We start from the raw sequence: 11945 nt of genomic DNA on the forward strand, positions 1-11945 counted from the left end.
TGAATAAAATTGTGGGTGCTTCCTGAATCAATCAACACTATTACCTTTTTCTTATTGATTTGTCCTTCTATCTTGATGGTTTGAGGAGTGGTAATTCCCGCCAATGCATTACAAGATATGGTCGGATTTATTTGTTCTTCATCTAGGCTTTGTTCCTGGAATATATCTTCTTCTTTTGACCTTTCTTGCTCCTTTTCTTCTTCCTCTTCACAATCTATGCAGAATAATTTCTTCTCAGCACACTTATGACCTTTTGTGTATTTGCTATCACAATTGTAACAAAGCCCTTTTGCTCTTTTTTCTTCCAATTGTTGTGGTGTCAACCTTGTAGGTTGTGGAAGACTATGGGCAACAACACTTCTGTCTTTATAGTTGTGAATGGTATGCTTCCTAGTTGCCATAATTTTGCTTTCCATTTTTCTTGCTAACCTGAATGCCTTCTCTAATGAATCAGGTTCCCAAAGGCGCACATCATGTTGCATATTATCCTTTAAAGACCCTATGACACCTATCATCAATCTCTGATCCATATCCTCTATGCTCCTTTGGAATATCTTTTACCCTTATGTTCAATTTTTGAAACTCCTCAATGTGCTCCATTATTGAACCCTCTTGTTTGAGACTTATCAATTGGCTAAAAAAAGTGTTGCTTTTTGTATCCTCATAATGTGCTATCAATTCTTCTGTAAAAATTGCCCAAGTGATAAATTGATTACGAGAACAAAGCCATTGATACCATACAAATTGATTTGGTTCCAAATATAAAGTTGCCATACGTACCTTTTGTGTGTTTTGCACATTATTGAGATCGAAGAATTGCTCCATCTGTAATATCCATGTGGCGGGATCCTTGCCATCAAACTTCCTCATATCGATTTTTGGAACATGGTGAGTCTTCGATCCAACATTAGAGTCTATGGAATCATGATTAACATTTCTTTTGTTCTCATCATGAGTTTCCTTTACTACCTTTTCACCATTAGTGACCCTTTCTTGTAGCAACTTCTTCAATTCTTCCATGTCTGTCTTCAAATCTATCTTCAAATTTGCCATCGAATCCTCCATCTTAGCTTCCATGCCCTTTATCTTAGATTCCACGCCATTTACCTTAGCTTCTGTTAGCTTTTGTGAGCATGACATTTGTTGCACTTGTTCTTGTAATTTTGATATATCATGTAGCATTTCTTCCTCTTCTTCATGAGTCATGCTAGAGCTTTCAGGTTCCTTACTAGGTGTTTGCATTTTCTTTCCTCGGGGCATCAGTTACCGATAATAATGCTTTACTATGCCCTTTGAATTACGTTAAACCAAGCTTACACAAAAATTTAAAAAAAAAAAAAAAACTACACACCTTTTTTCACTTTATAGAAGCCTCATATTGAATCTGATGTATCTCTGTAATTTCGGATCATCCAATTCTGAAATTTCTACCTGTAGTAGCCTTCTACGTCCTCTTTCCAATTCCACAAGTCTGATCCAAATTGGATTCTCCAAGTAAGAGTTATGTGAAATCTCCCATAGTGACTTGCTTTTAGACTAGTTTAGTAGAGCGAACTTGTACGACGTGCCACGAGTCCCTGTTTCAACCTTTGAATCTGAAACACACATACAAGAAACTAAAATCCGTCCTCTTTCTGTACCTTCTTACGAAATTTAAATCCGATCCCCAGATAGAAAGTTATGACGATTTTCCCCAGGTCACCTGTTTTGAATGTAATTTAGGAGTCTGCAAAAAGACCAACTTTCTCAGATCATATCTCTGCAAATATCACGTGAAAAGATCTGAAATTAGGACCCAAGGTTCCGCGCAATTTCTTCTCAAATGGGTTTTTTTTACGACTTCTGAAACGTCACAGAAAAAAAGTTATAGCGAAAATGCCACGATGACCTGTTTGGAGCAGCGAAACCCTAGAATCCAAAGCTCTGATACCAAATGTTATGAAACCAGCTCACAAAAAGATAGAAAAGAGAGATCCACGCCTTAGAATTCAGCCTCTTCAAGGGGGCAACCTCCTTTACATTACATAAATGAACAATTCTTGGCTGATACAAATGACAAAACCTCCTTTCTATATATAGGAGTCTAAGGAGTCACAATATAATCCAGCCGACCTAACAATAATAATATAAAGCCACAAAAATAACAATAGAGGGATTCTATGGGGCACAGAAATAACAATATGGGGGTAATAGGGGCACAACAATATAAATAGGGGGTGTAACTACAATAGTAATGGGGTAATCACTAGTATTATAGGGACCCAACAGAGAACTATGACACTTAAGTTATGGTCATATTTTTTTTAAAGATTTAGTTTTACTTTAAAAAAAGGGATGGTGGAGGGTCTTCTTATTTCCTCTCTCTTATTCTTATTTCCTTTTCCTTTCTCCTACTGCTATTTCCCTTCCCTTTTAAATATTTCTAAGAATGAACACATAGTAATGTGATGGTTGTGCACTGGGAAAACAACATAGGGATGCATTTCCTATAAGTAAAAATAAAAGGAAAAGGGAGATTCTTGAATTAATGCATACTGATGTGTGTGGGCTAATGTAAAGTAAATCACTTTGGGGAGGATTCTTAATTTTTATGTTAGCCTCATTGATGGTAGAATAAGACTTATATGGGTTTATTTTTAAGAGATAAAAGTTATATGTTTGAATATTTCAAAGAGTTTAAAAACATGGTTGAAAACTAGGGAGGAAAATACATCAAGATCCTTAGATTAGATCAAGGAGGAGATTGCACATCATGATATTTTTATCAAATATTGCAAGGACAAATAGATTAAAAACAATGCATAATTTCACATATTCCTTAGTAGAATGATGTGGTTGAGAGAAAAAATAGTGTTAACATGGTTGAATGTGTTTGAAACATGATTAAATGTAAGAATATAATATATATATATATATAAGATAAAACAATAAGCACTGCTATATATCTAAAAAATAGAATTTTAACCAAATTTTGAGGGCATAAAACTCCTTATGAAGCATTCTATGATTATGAACCAATTGTTAATCATTTGAAAAAAAAAATTGGGAGCACAACATTATCCCACATTAGAAAGGAGAATAGATGTAAACTTGATGCAAAGTTGATCAAATGTATCTTTATTGGTTATTACGTTGACCATTCAACTTACAAAATGAATGATCCCATTACTTGTAAAATTTTTGCTAGTAGAGATGTTATATTTCATGAGTATGTAAATCAATTTCAACAAGAAAATAATTAAGATGTATTTGAACTTCCTAAAGAAGGAATTGGAAGTGAAAAAGAAGACCAAATTGAAGATCAAAAATATAATGTTAAAGATCAAAGTAACATTGAAGCTACAAGAAGCCAAATTACACTAATAAAGAGTGGAGAAACTCTAAAATGTAGTTGAGGCACTATGAAGACAAGGAGGGTAATTCAAACACCTTTTTGGTATCAATATTATGATATGATGACTCAAGTTATGAGAATAGAATAACCTTTGAATTTTTAGCAAACAAATGATAATAAGGAATGTATGAATGCTATGAAAGAGGAATATGGATCCATAAAAGCGATTAAACTTGGGAACTCACAAAATTACCCAGAAAAAAATTCTTATAAGTTCAAAATGGTTTTTTGATTCTAAGTTCAATGCCGATTGTAGTATAAATAGGTTTAAGTGATATTGGTTGCAAAAGGATACTCATAGAAAGAAGAAATAAATTGTGGGGACACAATTGCACATGTAGCTAAAATGAATACCATTAGATTAGTGATTGCATTAGCTACTAAGTAATTTCAATTACATCAATCAGATTTTAGATCAACATTTTTGAATGGTGAATTAAAAAAACAAGAGTATCTTATTCAACCAAATGGTTTTCTAAAGCTAGGAAAAGAACATCTTGTATGTAGGTTAAAGAAAGCACTATATGGTGTCAAATAGGCCGCTAGGTCATGGTATGTGAAAATTGACACTTTCTTCTTCTAGGAAGTTTTTACTAAAAGTAAGAGTGATTCAAATCCTTACATAATGAAATATGGAAATGTGAATGTTGCTTTGATTTAGTTTTACATTGATGATTTAATCATAAAAAAAGTTCTACAAAATTGATTGATGAGATCAAAAGGAAATGATCATAATAATTTGGAATGAAGGATCTTGGTAATATGAATTACAATCTAGGCATTGAGGTTTGGAGGGAAGATGGTAAGAAACAATCAACTATTTCCTGGCCCTCAACTAAAGTCAAGTATAAAACATTGTGAAAATCTACATGTGAAGCAATTTGGCTAGAATGAATTCTCGAAGACATGGGAGAAACACAAGGAATATATACATTTATTAAAGGTGATAATCAAAGCTCAATAAAGTTGCAAAAAACTTCAATTTATCATGCAAAATCAAAGCACAACAAAAGTCAACATCACTTTGTGAGAGAAAATATTCAATCAAAATAAATTGATATGATATATTGTGATACAAATGATAATGTGACAAATATATTCTCTCAGAAAGGATAAATCTATAATATATAGAGACAAACAAGGAATCATGGAAAATTCATTTCTCCATTAAGGGAGGGTGATAGAAATAATTGTAAAAGTGTATTCTTAGTAAACTTGTTAGTTATGTCCACTAAACCATTCAAGAGTATGCATTTTCATGATCAATGAAAGTGGTGAAAGGGATTCCTCTCTTTCTCTACATGTTTTCCCATTTTTTTAAAATTGATTTAAATGGTCTAAAATTCAACCAAAGTTCTTAGAAAGATAGGAACTATAACATTTTATATCATCATATTTAAAAAATTTAAAAATAATTATTATAAAATTAAAAACTTCAATATAATATACCTAATATAAATAAACTAATAAGATATATAATATATAGATGAAATAGATTTTTTCACGGCAAAACAACTCTAAGAAAGAATGTGATTTTTTGTTCTTTAAAATGCATTTTTGAATCCATAAATGGATTGAGCACTTTGGAAATCTTCCTAAGGCACTCAAATTCTACAAATTAGACAACTTAAACTCAAGTTTTAAAAAATCTCCACTGATTTTGGTTAAAATTAACCATGAAAAAGGACATTTCGTGTAGAAAGAAAGAAATAAATTATTTTAACGTCCACGACGCTAAAGATAGCCTACGGGACAAATTGCTTCTCCATCTGATTCTTGTATTCAACCATTTTCCTGTGAAGCCTCACAACAAACTCCCCCAACTTCTTGACAAACCTCTTATCCCAAGAGTTAGTTGCTAGAATATTTTCATAACTTTCCTTGTTTTCTTTGAAGGTCTAACATTCTAAATGAAATATTTTTCTATTTCCACATTTTCAGAAGAGCAAAAAATACATACTTTTTCTTCCCACACTTCTTTTTGCCTTTTCGTGAGAATTAGTCCTTATCTGAGCAATAAGAATTTTGACTCTCCATCAAATATTGACCCCTATGTATGCTTTTTGTATATGATTGTGAGTGGGATTAAACTCTTCAATATAGTATTTTTTCTTTCTCCCTACCTCCTTATCCCAAGCACGCTTATGGAACTTATAACAAAAGCTTTTGTCTCTTTACTGTTTGTGGGACACATGTTCGAGAAAATACCCTATTTAATAAACCATTTGTTATTTTGCGGCATCCAAGTCTTCTTTCTTTTGCATAATATGTTATTAAAGAAAACATTAGGCCATGTGCCCTCTTCTATTTTCTGATTTTTTTTTTAATACCGTATGACTCACGCCATAATAGTTGCTTCAATAAAAACAACCCATGTTTCACTTAACAAAATAACATAAGAAATTGCACTTTTAATTTTGACTAGTCAAAAAATAAAAATCAATTTAATAAATGAATATTTTTACTTAAATATTAAACATTAAATTAAAAAAATAATCATTAAAACTAAATGCTTTATTACAATGCCCAAATAAATTTAAAATCAAAATTACTTCCTTCCAAAATTAAAATGATTACATAACATTTGAAAAACTTATTCCAAGTTAACCTTCCATCCTATAATTATTAATTGACTTTTAAAATTAAAATTACTTTTTAAAAAACACTAAAATGATTACTTAAAACTGGAAAACTTATTCCAAGTTAACCTTCCATCCTATAATTATTAATTTACTTTTAAAATTGAAATTACGTTTAAAAAAACTAAAATGGTTACACACCGGGAAAAACTTATTCCAAATTAACCTTCCATTTTTATTTATGAGTTAACTAAAATATAATTCAGATTTATTCCAGGTCCACTCTCGATCCTTATTTGATAATTAATTAAAATCTAATTGTGTTATTAGAGATCAACTTTCCATCCTTAATAATTAATTAATTAAAATCTAATTATTATAGTAAATATGTCATTAATTTCTAACCTATTTTCAAACGCCAGTTAAGGACAATGTTGATACATCAACCTTTTTCATTTAAGAGTTGCCGGAAGCATTTTCACTCTTATTTCATATTAAAAATAATAAAAAATTAATTAATTTAAACAATATTTTTATATTAAAATAATTAAAAAACCATTACTATATTTTATGTTTAAAAGCAATTAAAAAGGGTACAATTGAATATAAAAAGTCAAACATCCTTCAATCCAGAAGATAGGATAAGTATGAATTTTCGTTGGGAGGGCAAGAAGATATGATGCGTATGAATTTTCGTTGGTAGGGAAAGTGTAGTGAAATACACATTAGTAACCCAAGTAAACTCGCTCCCTAAGTCCAATAATACATGTTACAAAGAATCAACTTCCCATGTGAGACCTAGAAAGGCTACAAATCACCCGGGCGTTGAGAACTTTCCCTAGGTAGATAAAGTGGCGTAATTTTTCTAAGATAGACAGAGTGTTATAGCCACTCAACCCATCACTATCCCTGGCTTGATAAGAGCTTTCCCTAGGTAGATAGAGTGTCACAACTTCCCCCACATAGGAGGAATGCAATAGCCAATGGGAAGTGACTTTCCCCATGAGACAAAAGGCAGTTTTGTGTGAGTAGGACAATCATGTATGAACAAACCACTACACATGTGGATCTTCTCTTTATGATCTCCAACAAGATGGGATGATGCTAAAAGGTCCATCATTACTATATCCTCTTAAATGCATTGGGATCTTGGTGCCACATGGCAATTCATATTGAGGTCCACATAAAACTGTCAGGGTTCATGCATGATAAATGAGGGATCTTGGTGCCAGATGGCAATTCATATTGAGGTCCACATAAAAGTGTCAGAGTTCATGCATGATACATTTATCTCCTGCTTTTCCTAAATAACATTTATGATAATATTTTTTTCTCCAAATCTTTCCTAGAAAGTGAAGCCATGGAGGGTATGCCTCAATTAACGACATTAACAGGAAAGTCGGCTATATGTGGTGCATGCTCTCAAACATGGCACGCAAAACCCAATGACCTGGATGGAGGTTCTAGCTTGCCTCTCTGTATGTGATCTCGTTTCATTTTTCCCTCACCAGTGCTAGAAAACAACCTGGAATAGATAAGTTCTTTTCACTCACCCCGGGGTCGAGGATAGTTTTTATTTTTTTAATCAGTCGTGACCCAATTGGGGATGAAGTCACTAATAAATGCGGCTGACTGGCCGTTGCTTGGCTATTCTGGCTAATTTGTGTGTGTGTGTGAGTATTCGGTAGCTGCAAGGCTGATTTGTGCACTATAAATTTTAGCAGCAGGGTTTGTCTTTTTGTTCTATTTTATTGGGTGGTTGGTGTGAGGGAGAGAGCCAAGGTTCCATGTTTCCATCCCTGTGAAAACGAATCTGAATCAACCTACTATAGTTCCTTCTTTTGTCTGGGCTCTGTTCCACATTGTCAAATCTCTGTTTGTGAAGATTTCCAAGAAAATTTGGTGTTCTGGCATAATCTCTTCCTCTTCCTCTTCTGCTCTGTAAACCTAGATTTGTGTCCAAGGATGGAAAAGAAGGGAGGATCGTTTTCAAGTCCGCGAGCATACAGTGTTGCGTTGCTGGACACACCGAGAAGGCTCATGCAGCGCATCGGAGCTGTGACTAGCTGTAAGGAGGAACTAACGCAAGAGAAAGCCTATTCCGGCGCAGAAATGCGGAAGAGCTTGAGGTGGTTCGATCTGGTCGCCCTAGGTATCGGAGGCATGGTTGGGGCTGGTGTCTTTGTCACCACCGGCAATGCAGCCCGAACCCTAGCAGGCCCAAGCATTATCCTTTCCTACGTCATAGCTGGCGTCTCGGCTCTTCTTTCCGCTTTTTGTTACACCGAGTTTGCCGTCGCCATGCCTGTTGCAGGGGGCGCTTTCAGTTATCTCAGAACCACATTCGGTAAGTTTCGTTCATTTCTGATCCTCATTTCTTTCTGAACCACATCAATTAAAGAATTGATCAATTGAGGGTGTTTCTTTGCAGGGGAATTTCCGGCGTATATTACTGGTGCAAATCTTATAATGGAATATGTTGTTTCCAATGCTGCTGTTGCACGAAGCTTTACATCGTATTTCGGCTCTGCTATTGGCTTGAAGAATGTCGATCAATGGCGTTTCAAAGTGCATGGCTTGCCCGATGGCTTCAACGAGCTAGATCTTATAGCAGTGGCCCTTATTCTTATTATTACAATGTGTATCTGCTACAGGTTTCTATTTACCCATCTTTGCTCTTCTGTTATGCTAGGATTATTTGTGGGTTAATGGAGTCTGACAGTTTATTTTGATATAATTGGCAGCACAAAGGAGAGCTCGTCTGTTAATATGGTACTCACAATGCTGCATCTGGGATTCATCTTGTTCATTATTGTCATCGGTTTTGCCAAGGGACACGTTAAAAACCTGACACATCCGGCTGATCCAAAAAATCCAGGGGGTTTTGCACCGTATGGTGTAAATGGAGTGTTCAATGCTGCGGCCGTTGTTTATTTCAGTTACATTGGGTATGATGCCGTTTCCACCATGGCGGAGGAAGTTAAGTATCCCACCACAGATATCCCGATCGGGGTCTCTGGCTCTGTCATTATTGTCACTGTGCTCTATTGCCTCATGGCTACGGCGATGTGCACATTGGTTCCCTATGATATGGTATACAATTTGCTAAACGCTTGGACTATTACTTTGCATCGTTGAGTAGTTTAAATAACTAGGAGAATAATAACTATAACTTATTTTTATAGAAAATGTTTTTCTTATGAGTTTTGGTTAGAAAATTAGCCTTTGATTGATCTTATTTTTGGTCAAATACATAATACAGGTTACTAATCTTTTGTTTAAAATTTCGACAAAAACTAGTAATCTGCTTGATTTTATTTTTGTCAAATAAATAATACATGTTTTTTATATTATTTTTCTATACAGATCTTGAATATACATTTTTGCTCATGGGGCTTTTTGCAGATAAATAATGATGCCCCCTTCTCAATGGCTTTCAGAAACGATCCTGGGTGGGGATGGGTATCAAATGTGGTGGGAGCGGGAGCGAGTTTTGGGATTCTAACGTCACTAATGGTGGCTATGCTAGGACAGGCACGTTATATGTGTGTCATCGGGCGGTCCCACGTGATACCCGGCTGGTTTGCCAAAGTCAATTCCAAGACTGGCACACCCCTTCACGCATCCATCTTTCTCGGTTAGGTTTCCATTTCATTCTTTATCCTTTCCTGCCTACCAAGTATGATGAGAAAATAATCTCCCTTTATCCAATATCGCTTTACTTTTTCTTGCTTACTGACTTTCGTGTCCCTTTTTTTTAGGAATCTGCACTGCGGCGATAGGGCTGTTTACCGATCTGGACATTTTAATAGACCTAATATCCATAGGGACGCTTTTTGTGTTCTACATGGTGGCCAACGCTCTCATTTACAAACGTTACGTGGTCATCGGGAAGAAGACGAATCTGTGCCCGACTGTCTCATTCCTCACGGCGTTTTCTTGCATCGCCATTGCATTCACTTCTCTGTGGCAGCTCCAATTGGGCTGCGGGCGACTATGGGGTTTTGCCATCTGCGGCGTTGCTGCGATTGTCGTCACGTATTCTTTTGCGGCCCTCGTTCCACAGACCAAAGAACCGCGAGAGTGGGGCGTGCCTTTTATGCCCTGGATAGCTGCAGCTTCCATCTTCCTCAACGTCTTCTTGTTGGGTTCTCTGGGCAAGAGATCATACTTGCGTTTCGTTATCTTCACCGCCGTCGCCATAGTTTTCTATATGGTTTACAGCGTGCATGCAAGCTACGATGCCGAATGTCGGGCGGCGGCGTCACTGGCCGGCATGGAGGATCATGTCACAGAGCTGATTATACAGCCGGCACAGATTGTGACGAATGAGGATTGAAAAGATTGTCTGTTATTCATGTGAATTGCGGCTGCGTAATCCGAACGTAAGGATATTTTGAGCCTCCAACCATCTTATTCGCAAATTGTCGATTAATGGACGCCCCCTCAATATGGGAAGTTCTCAATGATGAATCTGGACCACTAAATGTCATTTGTAAAAGCAAATACAGAAATTAACAACCACCACAAAACCCTGACATATCCACTTTAATTGCATTCATTTTTAACAAGGAAATCAGTTGTTTTTAGGGTAAATTTCAAGATTTGTATTAACAACTACCACAAAGCTCTGACATATCCACTTTAAGATATTTTTATCTTATAAAATTGGGGCATAAAAATAGAAATTAGTTAATTTTTTTGGAAAAGAATCCAAATAATAAACCCATCTACCAAATTTAACCCATGAAATTTTCCATTTTCAAATTATTATTTCGGATTCCAAACAAATTCTAACATAAATCCAAAATCAACCATTTTTGAACATAGATCTCATTGAAAAGAAAAATTATTTCCGATTCCAAACAAATTCTAACCTAAATCCAAAATCAACCATTTTTGAACATAGATCTCATTGAAAAGAAACAATGTTCAAACCTAACTGTAAATCCCGATGTTCCTCCGTATCATATCAATATTAAACAGTACGATCAAACATCAGTCTTGAATATAATTTAATACTTCACTGAATATACATCGTGCTAAGAAACAAACAACCTGCGTATAAAAAATGTAAACAAGAAATTTACAAGGGTTTTCTTCCAAGTGCGTATTTAAACCCTAACTTTTATTCCCTAATAAAAAACAAATAAGGTGGAACCACTTAGAAAGATCAATTCAAATGAAGAAGACACTTCAATTTCCTTAAGCAAAATGCATAGATTATAGCCCACTTCACGAGTTCGATTCTGTGTCATACTTAACTCCATATATAATACTTGAACATCTTGATTTTCGGATTTTATTTCTTACAGACAAGCTTGATTGATTTGTTGTGACTAGGTTAGATCTCAGCTGCAAAACAATGTTCCAATATCATTTTTTCCCCGAAATTGAAATGAAATGAAATAAGAGAATCGATGCTAAATTTTCATTTTTAGAAGGGCAGGATTTATAATACATTCTCAAACAGAGTAGATAGTCAGAAGGCAAAGATATTTATCACTTCTGTTGAAATTATAATTTCAACTGCAGTGAACAGAACAGCATTCTCAAACAGAGTAGATAGTCAGAAGGCAAAGATATTTATCACTTCTGTTGAAATTATAATTTCAACTGCAGTGAACAGAACAGAACAGCAGCAGCTACTTTATTCATTTGTCGTGATCCGGCGCCCCACATTTTTTCCTGATCTTTTAAGTCACTGCCATTACCATCTTTTCACTCTTTAATTATTTTTGAGTTCCTGAAGGATGAAGATCAGATACAACACTACATCATTACTTCTCAACAACCATATTAATGAGCAGAACGACTGAAAGAGAAAAGAACCAGCCTCGAGCCGTCGTAGCATTTATCAGTCATAGATTTCATCACCACCGACTCAAGAAATACAACAAAAGATCAAATCTGTTAATCATGAGCAGCAAAGACTTCATCAGCAAGTTAAAGCGGTGAAGACCCTTTCCCGC

The 11945-nt window shown here is 35.1% G+C and overlaps 1 protein-coding gene across 1 annotated transcript; it reads left to right on the forward strand.

Moving 5' to 3' along the window:
- Positions 1 to 7749: 7749 nt before the first annotated feature.
- On the forward strand, positions 7750 to 10404 carry LOC149218801 (cationic amino acid transporter 7, chloroplastic-like). Its single transcript, XM_089382474.1, has 5 exons — positions 7750 to 8320; positions 8405 to 8627; positions 8718 to 9066; positions 9379 to 9610; positions 9735 to 10404. The coding sequence occupies exons 1-5, from the start codon at positions 7939 to 7941 to the stop codon at positions 10310 to 10312; spliced, it is 1764 nt and encodes a 587-aa protein (XP_089238600.1). The 5' UTR covers positions 7750 to 7938; the 3' UTR covers positions 10313 to 10404.
- Positions 10405 to 11945: the final 1541 nt, after the last annotated feature.

Source organism: Pinus tabuliformis, chromosome Q, assembly GCF_031772625.1.
Source record: "Pinus tabuliformis cultivar Carrire ecotype Pingquan chromosome Q, CPIR1, whole genome shotgun sequence".
NCBI lineage: Eukaryota > Viridiplantae > Streptophyta > Pinopsida > Pinales > Pinaceae > Pinus > Pinus tabuliformis.

Bases quoted from the DNA above. Each gene is read 5' to 3' on its own strand.
- LOC149218801 (XM_089382474.1), top strand. From the start codon at position 7,939: ATGGAAAAGAAGGGAGGATCGTTTTCAAGTCCGCGAGCATACAGTGTT. The intron at 8,321-8,404 runs GTAAGTTTCGTT...GTTTCTTTGCAG, and splicing joins TTATCTCAGAACCACATTCG to GGGAATTTCCGGCGTATATT. The intron at 9,611-9,734 runs GTTAGGTTTCCA...CCTTTTTTTTAG, and splicing joins TCACGCATCCATCTTTCTCG to GAATCTGCACTGCGGCGATA.